The sequence below is a fragment of the Coregonus clupeaformis genome, chromosome 6, assembly GCF_020615455.1.
Source record: "Coregonus clupeaformis isolate EN_2021a chromosome 6, ASM2061545v1, whole genome shotgun sequence".
Lineage (NCBI taxonomy): Eukaryota > Metazoa > Chordata > Actinopteri > Salmoniformes > Salmonidae > Coregonus > Coregonus clupeaformis.
The window spans coordinates 1,308,218-1,321,836 of record NC_059197.1 but is presented as its reverse complement, the minus strand read 5'-3'; the positions used below and the strand labels follow the sequence as shown (position 1 = coordinate 1,321,836).

The following is a 13,619-nucleotide window of genomic DNA, read 5'->3' as shown; positions in this document are numbered from 1 at the left end:
CTTGTCCCGAAGCGACTCCTGTGTTGTCTTGGCTGTGTGCTTAGGGTCGCCCCAGTCTGAGGTCCTGAGCGCTCTGGGGCAGGTTTTCATCAAGGATCTCTGTACTTTTCTCCGTTCACCTTCCCGGAATCCTGACTAGTCTCCCAGTCCCTGCAGCTGAAAAGCATCCCCACAGCATGATGCTACCACCACCATGCTTCACCGTAGGGATGGTATTGGCCAGGTGATGACCGGTGCCTGGTTTCCTCCAGACGTGACGCTTGGCATTCAGGCCAAAGAGTTCAATCTTGGTTTCATCAGACCAGAGAATCTTGTTTCTCATGGTCTGAGAGTCCTTTAGGTGCCTTTTGGCAAACTCCAAGCGGGCTGTTCCGTCTGGCCGCTCTACCATAAAGGCCTGATTGGTGGAGTGCTGCAGAGAAGGTTGTCCTTCTGGAAGGTTCTCCCATCTCCACAGAGGACCTCTGGAGCTCTGTCAGAATGATTGCTCAGTTTGGCCGGGCGGCCACCTCTAGGAAGAGCCTTGGTGGTTCCAAACTCCTTCCATGTAAGAATGATGGAGGCCACTGTGTCCTTGGGGACCTTCAATGCTGCAGAAATGTTTTGGTACCCTTCCGCAGATCTGTCTCGGAGCTCTACAGACAATACCTTCGACCACATGGCTTGGTTTTTGCTCTGACATTCACTGTCTACTGTGGGACCTTATATAGACAGGTGTGTGCCTTTCCAAATCAAGTCCAATCAATTTAATTTACTACAGGTGGACTCCAATCAAGTTGTAGAAACATCTCAAGGATGATCAATGGAAACAGGATGCACCTGAGCTCAATTTCAAGTCTCATAGCAAAAGGTCTGAATAAGGTATTTCTGTTTTTTATTTGTCATAAATTTGCAAAAAAATCTAAAAACCTGTTTTCACTTTGTCATTATGGGGTATTTACATTTTACATTTTAGTAATTTAGCAGACACTCTTATCCAGAGCGACTTACAGTTAGTGAGTGCATAAATTTTTCATACTGGCCCCCCGTGGGAATTGTGTGTAGATTGATGAGAAATTATTTTTATTTAATCCATTTTAGAATAAGCTGTAACGTAACAAAATGTGGAAAAGGGGAAGGGGTCTGAATACTTTCCAAGTGCACTGTACCACAGCTAAGGGTGTAATCCAGGCACTCCACGTTGCGTTGTGCATAAAAACAGCCCTTAGTCATGGTATATTGGCCATATACCACACCCCCTCGTGCATTATTGCTTAAATATACCACACCCCCTCAGGCCTTATTGCCTAAATACCCTTGTAGACATGCCAATTTTAAATTAAGACATTTTCACTTTCATTCATTTTGAAGAGTGCCTTGGATTTTTGGAAATCATGAATGACTGATATAGACACTGTAAACTGTGCACTATTAGTGTTATAAGGGACAAGCATCGCTTCACAAAGAAGTGGTTTCAGTTATAATGTGTTGGAATTGAGCGCATTCCTCCATCGCTGACCCCATGTACAGATGTAGGATCTTAATTTGAGACAGTTCGCTACAGCAGGAAAATAATCCTGCAGCAAGAGGAAATGTGAATTATTATGTGGATTATAATGAATTGAAATTTTTTGTAGGGGTTGATGCATTTTTTGTTAGGGCAAATCAAGTCTGACATTTTAAGTGGAAATTACAAACTGTAAAAGCCATTTGAAACGTTGAATATACTACAAGTTTGCTTTTCCTGCTAAGCAGGAAAATTCTCAGCAACAAAAGAGTGAACAAATTAAGATCCTACATCTGTACCATACATACTGTACATCCCACTATGGGTGGTCCTCTGTAGCTCAGCTGGTAGAGCACGGCGCTTTTAACGCCAAGGTAGTGGGTTCGATCCCCGGGACCACCCATACACAAAAAATGTATGCACGCATGACTGTAAGTCGCTTTGGATAAAAGCGTCTGCTAAATGGCATATTATATTATTATTATATTATAGTGGGTGAAAAGTTTCAGTTTCACCCTACTTTTGCCAAAATTCCAGACTACAAATGTAAAAAATGTCACTATGCTCTACAGTAAAATCAGATACCATATGCAAACTATATCATGGTATTTATCTGAGGGAGAGTGACAGAAACAGCAACTGGTTGGCCTTACACTTACTCAAATAAATAACCTATGGATTACAAGAAGAGGTTAAACTCAGGATACAATATCTGTGAGAAAGGAGGTCTTTGTCTGGGAGTGAAATAAGGTATGTTCATACTCTGTGAGTAACCTCTCTGTCCTATATGCTGTAATTGTGGGAATTTACTGTGTCCCATGAGTCCGATGTATCATTTGCATTCGTTAACATGTGGCAAGGTAAACGGTAGGGGGTCGATGACAGTTAGTAGTAGCAGGAGTCGGGCATGGAGCCAGAGAGCCAGGGTGCACTTCCTCTGGGAGCGCTAAGTTCAGTAGGCACTAAACAGAAGAAAACGCTCAAAACTATGTGAAAGAAAAAGTAGTTTTTGTCTTCCGCTGCAAAGTATTTTGCTATGGTGTGCCCACAGGAACATGACCCAGGGCTCTCTATGAACAGGAGGCATATTCAACATCAGACTTGATTTAGATTCCAAACATCTCAATATACGTAAGGTGGAGACAATAAAAACCTTCAACCTAAAAGAGCAATGAAATTGAGACCTACTGTTATTGCAGTGCTTTCGTTTTGTGAAGTGTAGTGTGTGTAAATCCTTTGACAGTCAGTAAAATAAGGCACCAGTCTAGGAGTCGTTTTTGGAAGAGCTGTCTTCCACCTCCAGGGTGGAAATCAGGCCTTGGCCCTATAAACTGTTGTACCTCCTGATGTTTGATTGGATAGCCTAGCTGGCAGCTTCCTCGTGTGGGGTAGATGATTACCACTGCTGGCTGGCCGCACTGGGTTGTTTATAAACTGATTACCATTGAGTTTCAACTCAAAGCTCTGTCTCTCCCTTGTCACTCTCAGACTGAAATAAAATAAGCTATGGGCACTATTTGGGCACTATTTTGCTATGGGCACTATTTTTTCACAAGGCCCATAAAAGTGAGAAAAACAGTGGGCGTAGTCAAATAATCAAGGTTTACTAGAGGACAACACCAACAATCCAAAACCAACTTTGTAAGTTACTGCCACAACTGTAGAGCGAAGTTTAACTGATAGGAAATAAATTGAACCGAAATTAATTTCTCAGATTTGTATTCCAGACCTTGATCAAAATCATGTTTAAGAATGACCAACTTCAGTTCACCAATATTACGTCTTGTGCAAGAGCAGAGCAACAATTTAAGTGACCGCTGATGTTTTTGGCCAGGAAGAGAGCTCTCTATTTGTCAAAGAAAAACCAAAATTACTTTTCCTCAGTGGACAAAGCATCAGTTTATGGCTGACCAGTAGTGGCATACAGAGTTTGACTTGGTTTGGTTTGTTGCTTTAACCCAGACCCAAGACTGGCTTAGCAAGCATTAAAGCTATTCAGGGGAGTAAAATTACTCTACTGCAATAAAAAAAAATGTCTGCCCTCAAAACAGAAACACCTAGATACTTCAGACACCAAAAGGAACAACATTTCCTAGGAACTTGGTTTCTTCTCAGCAGCTCAGGAGAAGAGAGAGAGAGTAGGAGGCCTCATTAAAGTGCTGATGACACAGCAGTAAGTCACTGAGTGTTTTGTTCTTTTGTGGAGGGAAAGTGAATGTTTTTCCTGCAGTTAAAACGTCCAAGACGACACAACGTACAGTGATCAAATGTCTCTGTAATCTCTGAGAGTTTGATGACGGGGGCTTTACATGACAGTGGTTGCGACGGCAAGATCACATCATCAACAGGCATCAATAGACAGAAGGCCCAAGCCTGTAACGTGTGTGGGCAGCGCAGCAATTCTCGCAGTAATATATTTCGCATTTTCCACTAAATTGTTACGCTAGATCAGAGGAGGCTGGTGGGAGGAGCTATAGAAGGATGGGCTCATTGTAATGGCTGGAATGGAATGAATGGAACGGTATCAAACACACCAAACATATGGAAACCACATGTTTGACTCCGTTCCATGAATTCCAATCCAGCCATTACAATGAGCCCGTCCTCATATAGCTCCTCCCAACAGTCTCCTCTGGGCTAGATAAATGACAGGTATTTCAAGGCATGTAGTTACATCCAATGCAGTCAAGCATTATGTCAGTGACACCAGTCTGAGACTTATTCAGCTCCAATGACAGAACCCTTGGTCTGTATCGAACCAAACAACAAGAGAACATGATCTAGAAGGAGGAGTGAGAGTGGGTGGCCAACACAGGGGGATTCCAGAGGCTGGAGGACTTTAGAGGAATCAGGTAGCAGCAGTGCTTGAGAAGTGACCCCAGGGGGATGCGGACAGACGGGCTACTGGATAATGAAGACTTCAGTAACCTGAACCTCCGTCTGGGTTCTCTCAGACAGTTTGGGCGCCAGGTGCATGCAGCTGTGTGTGCATCTGTCTACTGAGCTCAGTTCAAAGGGAATCAAAAGAGCTAAGGTATAAGGGTAGAGTTGGCAAGATAGTGGTGGCATTTCTGGTAACATCTGAAGTGATTTCAAACACACTAAACATTCATGGATCAATGGACTGTTCGACAGCCCCAGTGGAGAACAGATATTAATGCAACATGTGGCAGGTGTCTTACATACGGGCTGCCTCATTGCACATCTGCAGACAATGAAAGACTGTAATAACAATATCACGTCAAGCCAATCTGTAAATGCATAACTGAATGCAGCGTTGAACCAATCAAAATCAAAACCAAATCTGAACCAGATCCTTTACACCTGGAAATAATACAAAAAAGGCTGAAGAATTGTTTTCCTTTATCATAAAAAACATTTGTATGGTTTAATTCAACAAGCCTGATTGCTTAATTGATCGAGTAGTGGTTGTGTACAACCAATTAGCTTAAGCGAGATAGCCAGTGGTAACAACGTGTCAACAATGTCCTGATGTCAACTATGGAGGGGCCTGGGAGGGAGCCTCCACACAAACAAACAACTCAATGGACTGCTCCTTTAATTTCCCAATTCTGATCCAGCATACAGTGTATTGATTGTGGTAATGCCTGTCTGTGGGGCCGATTCACACAGGAATATTTCCCTTCCTGGCTTCTGTCCATTGTTGTCTCTACTCGTTCCATCTCTAGTACTGAAAGTCGTTCACTACAGCCTAAAACCATTAGGCCATTTCATCCTGATAACAGCAAACAGAATGCCCTGGTAGCCGCTGCTATACTCTCTAACTTATTTCACAATTCAGATGGTGTCCTCCACAAGTTAATGGAGAGAGTAAGAGAGAGCAACAATAAAAGTTAATGGTTTGGAAGATTGTTTCTATTTAAAATTCTATTTATATAATTACTAAGCTTGGCTTGTGGAACTTTCCTGAATGCTTACACCAGTGCAGCTGCAGACTACTGAGAGATGGTACTTCATGAAGCCTGGCTTTGCGCAATAGCTTTGACAGGCTGCTCAATTAAAGAACATGTGCTCCTTTCTAGCTAGCCAGATATAGCAGAAATACGGTTGCAGGAGAGATCCTTTGGGGTCCAATTAAACTAACATTACGCTAGCAGATCCCTAAGTGACTCTGGTTGTTGTTTTAACCTAATCCAATCATAGGGGCAATTTGGAAAAGCCCCCAAGTTTCCTTAACGACCCATAACTTCCCTCAAAACCAGACCCTGACAACTGCCTCTAGCCGTTTAGAGCTGAGGACCACATGTTTTTACAACATCGTGACTATCTGATCAATCAGGTAGTTTCCCAGTTAGCGTTTATCTGTCTTCAGACTTCAGAGCACCATACCAGTAACCAAGCAACATCATCACAACTCAGACTCAAGTAGGATGCAAGACGATGCAAACCGCTAAATGCTGAAAAATAAATCACATGAAGCATCCTACATTCATGTTTCTGTTCCTGTACCTTCTTGCTAATTCTTAGAAATTATACATTTTAGTAAGTGTGCAAGATGTATACAGTTTATGAGGAATGTGTATTTATTTTAGATATTGCTATAAAAAAATGTTCACAGTACCTTATATTTGCCAATATGATTTAAATGTATAGCGCTTGGGGTCTGATATTAACTTTCACTTCAGGCATACATCAGAAAGGCTCATCCTTTGAGTTTATAATAATTTAGTTTATTATCTCCCGAGTGGCGCAGTGGTCTAAGGCACTGCATCGCATTGCTAGCTGGCCGCGACCGGGAGACCCATGGGGCGGCGCACAATTGGCCCAGCGTTGTCCAGGGTAGGGGAGGGAATGGCCGGCAGGGATGTAGCTCAGTTGGTAGAGCATGGCATTTGCAACGCCAGGGTTGTGGGTTCGATTCCCACGGGGGGCCAGTATGAAAAAATTAAAAATAAAATAATGTATGCGCTAACTGTAAGTCGCTCTGGATAAGAGCGTCTACTAAAATGTAAAATGTATAACGTTTCCTGTTGATTTCGCACAGAGATCTGGACATTGTCACACAGGTCTAAAACCGGTGAATGACCATTGTGTGAATTTACATAACACAAGCATTTCTGATGGATGTTGCACAGTAACAACGAACAATATCAAAAAGCGGAGGTGGCCTGTTTCTTGACTTTGTCACAAGGACTTTCTGTTGGATGAGAATATGTAAACACAGGTTGGAGAGCTGAGCTAAAGTTTATTTCTGGACTCTGAAGATAAGGGACAATGTGGCCTAGTCTGTGTACAGCACAGGACATTACGGTATAAAAAAACAACCACAGCTAAATTACTGAACAGGGTGGCTAGCCAGCTGCTATTCATCAAACATAAACCTACCACAATGTTCTCAAAGCATTGGTTATGGCTTGATTTCAAATGTAAAACTATAAAGCATTTGTATTGGGTTAGACCTGTATAACATAAACATGATATGACACATTTCTAAGGTGTTGCATATTATGTAATATGATCTGTTACATTTGTTATGTCACACATTTGATTGATGACGTATGTTGTCAATACACATGCATTAATGATTTATGAAAAAGTTAACGATAAATACGTGGAATATTGAGATTTTATGAAAAATTTATGATGGAGTCCACTGATCTATCACTAAATGTTCATTATTGCACCTAGCTACATACAGTACACGCTCCCCAACCACCAGATCTGATAGTACTGGGTAATTAAAGACATTAGGCATGTGTCTGTGGTGAGGCTTCATTCACAATGATTCACAGTGTGAAAAAATATATTAATTATGCAGGATCACGTCCCAGGTTACTACTTTGAATTCCTGGATACATTTGACTGTAGGGCGATTCTACCTAAACACTTAATTGTTACATAAACAGGATGGGGATGGATAATGCATGCCACTGGCTGTAACTGGTTGCTCTTATCAGAAGGCTAAGATTAACAAGGCTTTTCAATGTAAGAACTCTGTCACCGTGAAAATTAAAGTGGGGCTTGGAAGTGAAACAGTGGCATTCCACGCTGTAACCCCTCTGCCAGAGGCCTGAATTTAGGGACTTCCGTTTCAAGCACAGCTCTCCGCTGATTCGTTGCCCAGATCTACACTTCATTATGTAAAAGTTGTGAGGTTGGGCACAAGGACTTTTATTGTGTACATTGACAGGCACCCCCTCGCAACAGCAGTTGTCTGGAATGGGGCACCCAGCCCCTCACCAGCATCCCTCAGCCATTGTGAAAAAGACAGCCTTTTAATGGGAGATGTCTTTGTGATGAGCATGCCCTTTGACGCTGTAATTGTAAGTACATTCTATCATTATCAAAGGGTCGTTATTGGAATCCCTGATGCTACCATCACTCCTTTGATGCCTCAGAGAGAGAATGGTTTCACTTTCGTGAAAAGCTTATTTGAGACAGAAAAGAGCCCTCGATACATTTCCCAGAATACAGAAGGTTTATTTAGGTATTACTGTAAGCAGCTTCATTCATGTATTTAGATAAGTTATTAAGGTAATGTTGCTCCTTTGAGGGTAAATGTCAAAGTATTTGCTGGGGCCTTGTGGCCAATAATAAGCTGGCATGCTGGCATTCTGGCACAAAGATAGCTTTGAAATATGTGTCCAATATGACGCTTGGCCAGAATAGCAAGGAGATAAGGGTGATAACTTTTGATCACTCTGGCATAGTAATCAATTGAGGCTGATATGAATTCTAACACAGCAAGACCAGACTAGACCCGTACTTTTCAGACTGAACGCATCTGATGTTTCATGCGGCTGTCAGATGTGAATGATGCCCATCGAAGAATAGACCAGACAGACAGCATATGGACAACCTTTTACTGCAGGGTCACACAGTTTTGTTATATTTCAGTCTTCTGTGATGTATATAAAGTGTAATATTGGGATGCAAACTCAAAATGGAATACATTTCAACTCTATATCTGACACGGTAAGAGTAAAGGGAAGTCAGACACACAAAGGAAGGGTTAAAGGGGAAAGAGGGGAGCCATGACCATCTGTCCAAACAAACAAAAACAGACAAACATATTGAAAAAAATGCTTTGAAATGACCGATCTGTAAACAAGGATATTATACGCACCAACAGGCCACCGCACCCTTCCACTGATTGTGTTGTTGACAAAACATGTTTTACTAGCCTGAGTTATAATACTCTACACCGCCATTCATTTATCACATCGTGAATTTTACAAAAATTGAAATTAATTGTGTGTTTGGTGTAGGCTTACCTTGGCCTGACGTTTTTGATAACCTTGTGGTTCTCTCTCGGACAAGTTGGGAGTTCCCTGTCAAGAGGAGTGACATGGAGGCCCGGCTGGCTTAGCTAGCCTAGCTAGCATGGAGCCTCAAGTGGAGGACGCTAACAAACGTTTTCAATGCTGCAGGAGCTGTGTTTATTTTGCTTTATACCGGGACAATGTGAACCGCCAGGACTTACAATGTAGCAACTGTTTGCTTGCAGAGGACTACAGGGGCGAAGTGGCTACTCTTAGCAAACAGGTAGCGAACCTACACAAGCAACTGGGGAATCCACGCCCGCTTGCTTTTTCTTTCTCCTCCACCCCAGTAGCTGGCCTGGTGGAAGTGTTGCCGCCGTGTCGGATCTCCACAGCCAACTGGTCGGTACTCTGCAGGGATCCCTCCCAGAAGGAGTCCTCCCCTTCCCTGGAGAATGGAGTTGGTGGGATGCTCCTGGATGACTTGGTTGATGTTCCTGTTCTCAATCCTACCAACCAGCCATGGAGATATGTCACTCGCAGTGGAAATCGAAAACAGCGTCCTCTTGCAACGGGGAGATGTTAAGCCCGGACTGGACACAGACTAGAAACAGCTTCGCTGCCCTGGATCCAGAGAATCCGGCACCTTCTTCCCTGGGGACTTCCGATTCGAGATCGGATCCGGAGGAACCTGCACCTTCGTCCTCTGTTCCGTATTGATTGACCTTCATGTCTTAAAGTAATGATGGACTGTAGTTTCCCTTTGCTTATTTGAGCTGTTCTTGCCATAATATGGACTTGGTCTTTTACCAAATAGGGCTATCTTCTGTATACCCCCCCTACCTTGTCACAACACAACTGATTGGCTCAAACCCATTAAGAAGGAAAGAAATTCCACAAATTAACTTTTAAGAAGGCACACTTGTTAATTGAAATGCATTCCAGGTGACTACCTCATGAAGCTGGTTGAGAGAATGCAAAGAGTGTGCAAAGCTGTCATCAAGGCAAAGGGTGGCTATTTGAAGAATCTAAAATATAAAATATATTTTGATTTGTTTAACACTTTTTTGGTTACTACATGACTCCATATGTGTTATTTCATAGTTTTGATGGCTTCACTATTATTCTACAATGTAGAAAATTGTACAAAATAAATAAAAAATTAACCTTAAATGAGTAGGTGTTCTAAAACTTTTGACCAGTAGTGTATGGGTTATGGCTTTACACCCCCTGCTATATTGTGGATAAAGAGTTACCTGTCTAACAGAACACAGAGGGTGTTCTTTAATGGAAGCCTCTCCAACATAATCCAGGTAGAATCAGGAAGTCCCCAGGGCAGCTGTCTAGGCCCCTTACTTTTTCAATCTTTACTAATGACATGCCACTGGCTTTGAGTAAAGCCAGTGTGTCTATGTATGCAGATGACTCAACACTATACACATCAGCTACTACAGCGAGTGAAATCACTGCAACACTTAACAAAGAGCTGCAGTAAGTTTCAGAATGGGTGGCAAGTTAGTTCTAAATATATATATATATTTTTAAAGCATTGTATTTGGGACAAATCATTCCCTAAACCCTAAACCTCAACTAAATCTTGTTATGAATAATGTGGAAATTGAGCAAGTTGAGGTGACTAAACTGCTTGGAGTAACCCTGGATTGTAATAAACTGTCATGGTCAAAACATGTTGATACAACAGTAGCTAAGATGGGGAGAAGTCTGTCCATAATAAAGCGCTGCTCTGCATTCTTAACAACCCTATCAACAAAGCAGGTTCAACAGGCCCTAGTTTTGTCGCACCTGGACTACTGTTCAGTCATATGGTCAGGTGCCACAAAGAGGGAGCTCGTAAAATGACAATTGGCTCAGAACAGGGCAGCACGGCTGGGCCTTAAAATGTACACGGAGAGCTAACATTAATAATATGCATGTACATCTCTCATGGCTCAAAGTGGAGGAGAGATTGACTTCATTACTACTTGTTTTTGTAAGATGTGTTGACATGCTGAATGCACAGAGGTGTCTGTTTAAACTACTAACACACAGCTCGGACACCCATGCATACCCCACAAGACATGCCACCAGAGGTCTCTTCACAATCCCCAAGTCAAGAATAGACTATGGGAGGCACACAGTACTACATATAGCCATGACTACATGGAACTATTCCACATCACGTAACTGATGCAAGCAGTAGAATCAGATTTTTAAAAAACAGATAAAAATACACCTTATGGAACAGCGGGGACTGTGAAGAGACACACATACAGGAACAGACACACACATACGCACACACATGCTAGCACACACACTCTACACAAACGTACACCCTCTCATGTGTCTTGTTTCCATCCATAAGCAAACATTTTCCCTTCATTTCACCTCACGTTTTCCCCTAGGAATCGTTCTGGTTTGATATATGTGTAGTTTTGGTAAGAGCAGGCATACTGCAACCATCACACAGTGATCATATTTGACTCAGGTCTCGTGGTCTGGTGATAACACAGATATGCTATTCACTACTGTAACATGACTGACCAAGATTAACCCTGGTAGGAAGACATGACCTGACAGTAAGCAGCTAGGCAGCTGATTTTCCCCTCTCAACAACATATTCAACCAAATGACCAAAAAACATTTGTAAAACCAGTATATCTGTGAAGCATCTAACAAAAACATAGGTATGACAAAACATAAATTTTTACTGCTCTAATTACGTTGGTAACCAGTTCATAATAGCAATAACGCACCTCGGCGGTTTGTGGTATATGGCCAATATACCACGGCTAAGGGCTGTATCCAGGCACTCCGCGTTGCGTCGTGCTTAAGAACAGCCCTTAACCGTGGTATATTGGCCATATACTACACCCCCTCGTGCCTTATTGCTTAAATATACTGTATAATCACATCAGTGGAATGCTTTTCACAACTGCAGTTATCTGAATAAATAGTCTAATATAGTTTTGATCTAAAAGAAGTAAGCTATAGAACAGATTAGAAAAGTGGTCTCTTTGAGGCAGCTTTCATCTTTTTCATAGCCAGTTACAGATTGCATTCCACAAGAGTCACACATATCTAAAATTACAGTCTCTGAGTATTTAGTCAAAACAAAATAATGAATCATATACATTAATAGTGAGGGCATGCATACAACATGAAAGAAGAGCTTACCTTTTTGTTCGTATGCATAGGCTAAGTGACACAATCTAATTACGATCTTTCAAGAAATTGCTGTATAGGGGTGACTAATTCAATCCACTTATTCTATTCACTTACTACTACTATTTATATGATGACAAATAAATAACTACTTCATACACATTAGACATACACACGTGTTCTGATGTAATTCTCAAAGACTTCCAATTACTTGAATTAAATGGTTATTGTAGCTAGTCTACATACAGTATCATTTAACTATAACTGATAGTAGAAAACAGATATGTTTTTTACATCCCAGGTAGCTATATGAATCATTTGTGATAATAAGCTACCATTTGCTTTTCAGTTTCATAAACAATTGACCAGAAAAACTTCCGAACAAGGTAGCAACATCACATGTTTGCAGTTTGCTGTGTCTACGCAGCCTTATTCGGAGCGGAGCAGAGTAGCGCTCCATCCAGTAGCCAGCCTTCAGTAGACAAGCAACCCCGCAAAGTTTCCAATGTACAGTACAGTACAGTCAGTCACAAGAGTTTTCAAGAGGTTAGATCTGCGTTAGGTCACATACCTTTCCAGGCCAGAGAAAGCAGGAAAAGTCCCACGAACATGGAAGCGTTCATTCGTAAAGCCATGTTGTTGCTTCTGCCCAGTGTCGTCCTGAGAGTGAGTGTGACGGCTGGCCGATCCTGGCAAACTGCAAGACAGACGCAGCGTGCTAGAGAGGCAAGAGATGTGGGGCATAAATGGCTGAGAGCGAATGTGCACTTGCTAGGAGGAACTTACAGGGGAGGGAGCTCAGTACAGTCAGTAGCCTAATCTTTCTGAACAGGTAGCCTAAATGATAACATGGTTTGGTACAAGGGTTCCTCAATTGTCTAGAATGGAATAGAATAGAATATAAAATATAGCTGCGAGCAGCAATGAACGGGGTTCACAGGATGACAGAAAGGACACAAGATCAGTTGGATAACAAAGCAAACACTATCATGTAGAAACTATCTTCCTTTATGTGCAACCAGTAAAGGCATTACCATGTTTATCCACAAGGACGACGCAAGAGAAGTTTAGTCTAGTGCTGTAGGTTGGTTATCTTTGAATGCAGGTATTCTTAAAGTCATTACTTAATGTATTGAGTTTCAGTGTTGGGGAGGCTACTCTAAAAATCTAGTTTACCAAGGTACCAATTACTTCACACTGGAAGAAGTTAAACTACACTAAAACTACCCTTAAGAAAAATGTAGTTTACTTAACTAAAGTTACTTAGAAAAAGTAGTTCACTACATCCAAACTACTTCATAAATTATAATATCTAAATCTGAAATGTCATAGACTACAAATTGCAAGAACAGATCACTCTGAAATAAGAGTCTGGTGGTGCAGCCATGTAAGGTTGCAGTGACTTTATATTCACATAGCTTCTAAGGAGATATACACACAGAAAAAAGGGTTCCAAATGGGTTCTTCGGCTGTCCCAATAGGAGAACCCTTTTTGGTTCCAGGTAGAACCCTTTTAGGTTCTAGATAATACTTTTTTTTAAGGAGTGTACATATGGTTTACATATGGTTTACATTTACAAATTTCATGGCCCTATGTTCATCTGTTCAATTCTTGTAGCCCTGGTGTGATATAGTGCCATCAGAGGCTAATTCATTGAGTCTATATACCAAATCTGGAGTCAATCTGATTTATGGTTCATGAGAAGAAGATTTTCAAAAGTATTTTTAGCATATGTGCTAACGTGCAC

General features: G+C 41.6%; 1 protein-coding gene across 5 annotated transcripts in view; it reads right to left on the bottom strand.

The window, feature by feature from the left end:
* Positions 1-12,614, bottom strand: part of LOC121567355 (cell surface glycoprotein MUC18) — a 54,893-nt gene extending 42,279 nt beyond the window's left edge. For all 5 annotated transcript variants that reach the window (XM_041877347.2, XM_041877344.2, XM_041877348.2 and 2 more), the window contains exon 1: positions 12,443-12,614. In XM_041877347.2, the coding sequence (XP_041733281.1) occupies positions 12,443-12,506 (64 nt within the window). In that variant the 5' untranslated portion in view covers positions 12,507-12,614. The remainder of the gene's footprint in view (positions 1-12,442) is intronic.
* Between the last annotated feature and the right edge of the window lie 1,005 nt (positions 12,615-13,619).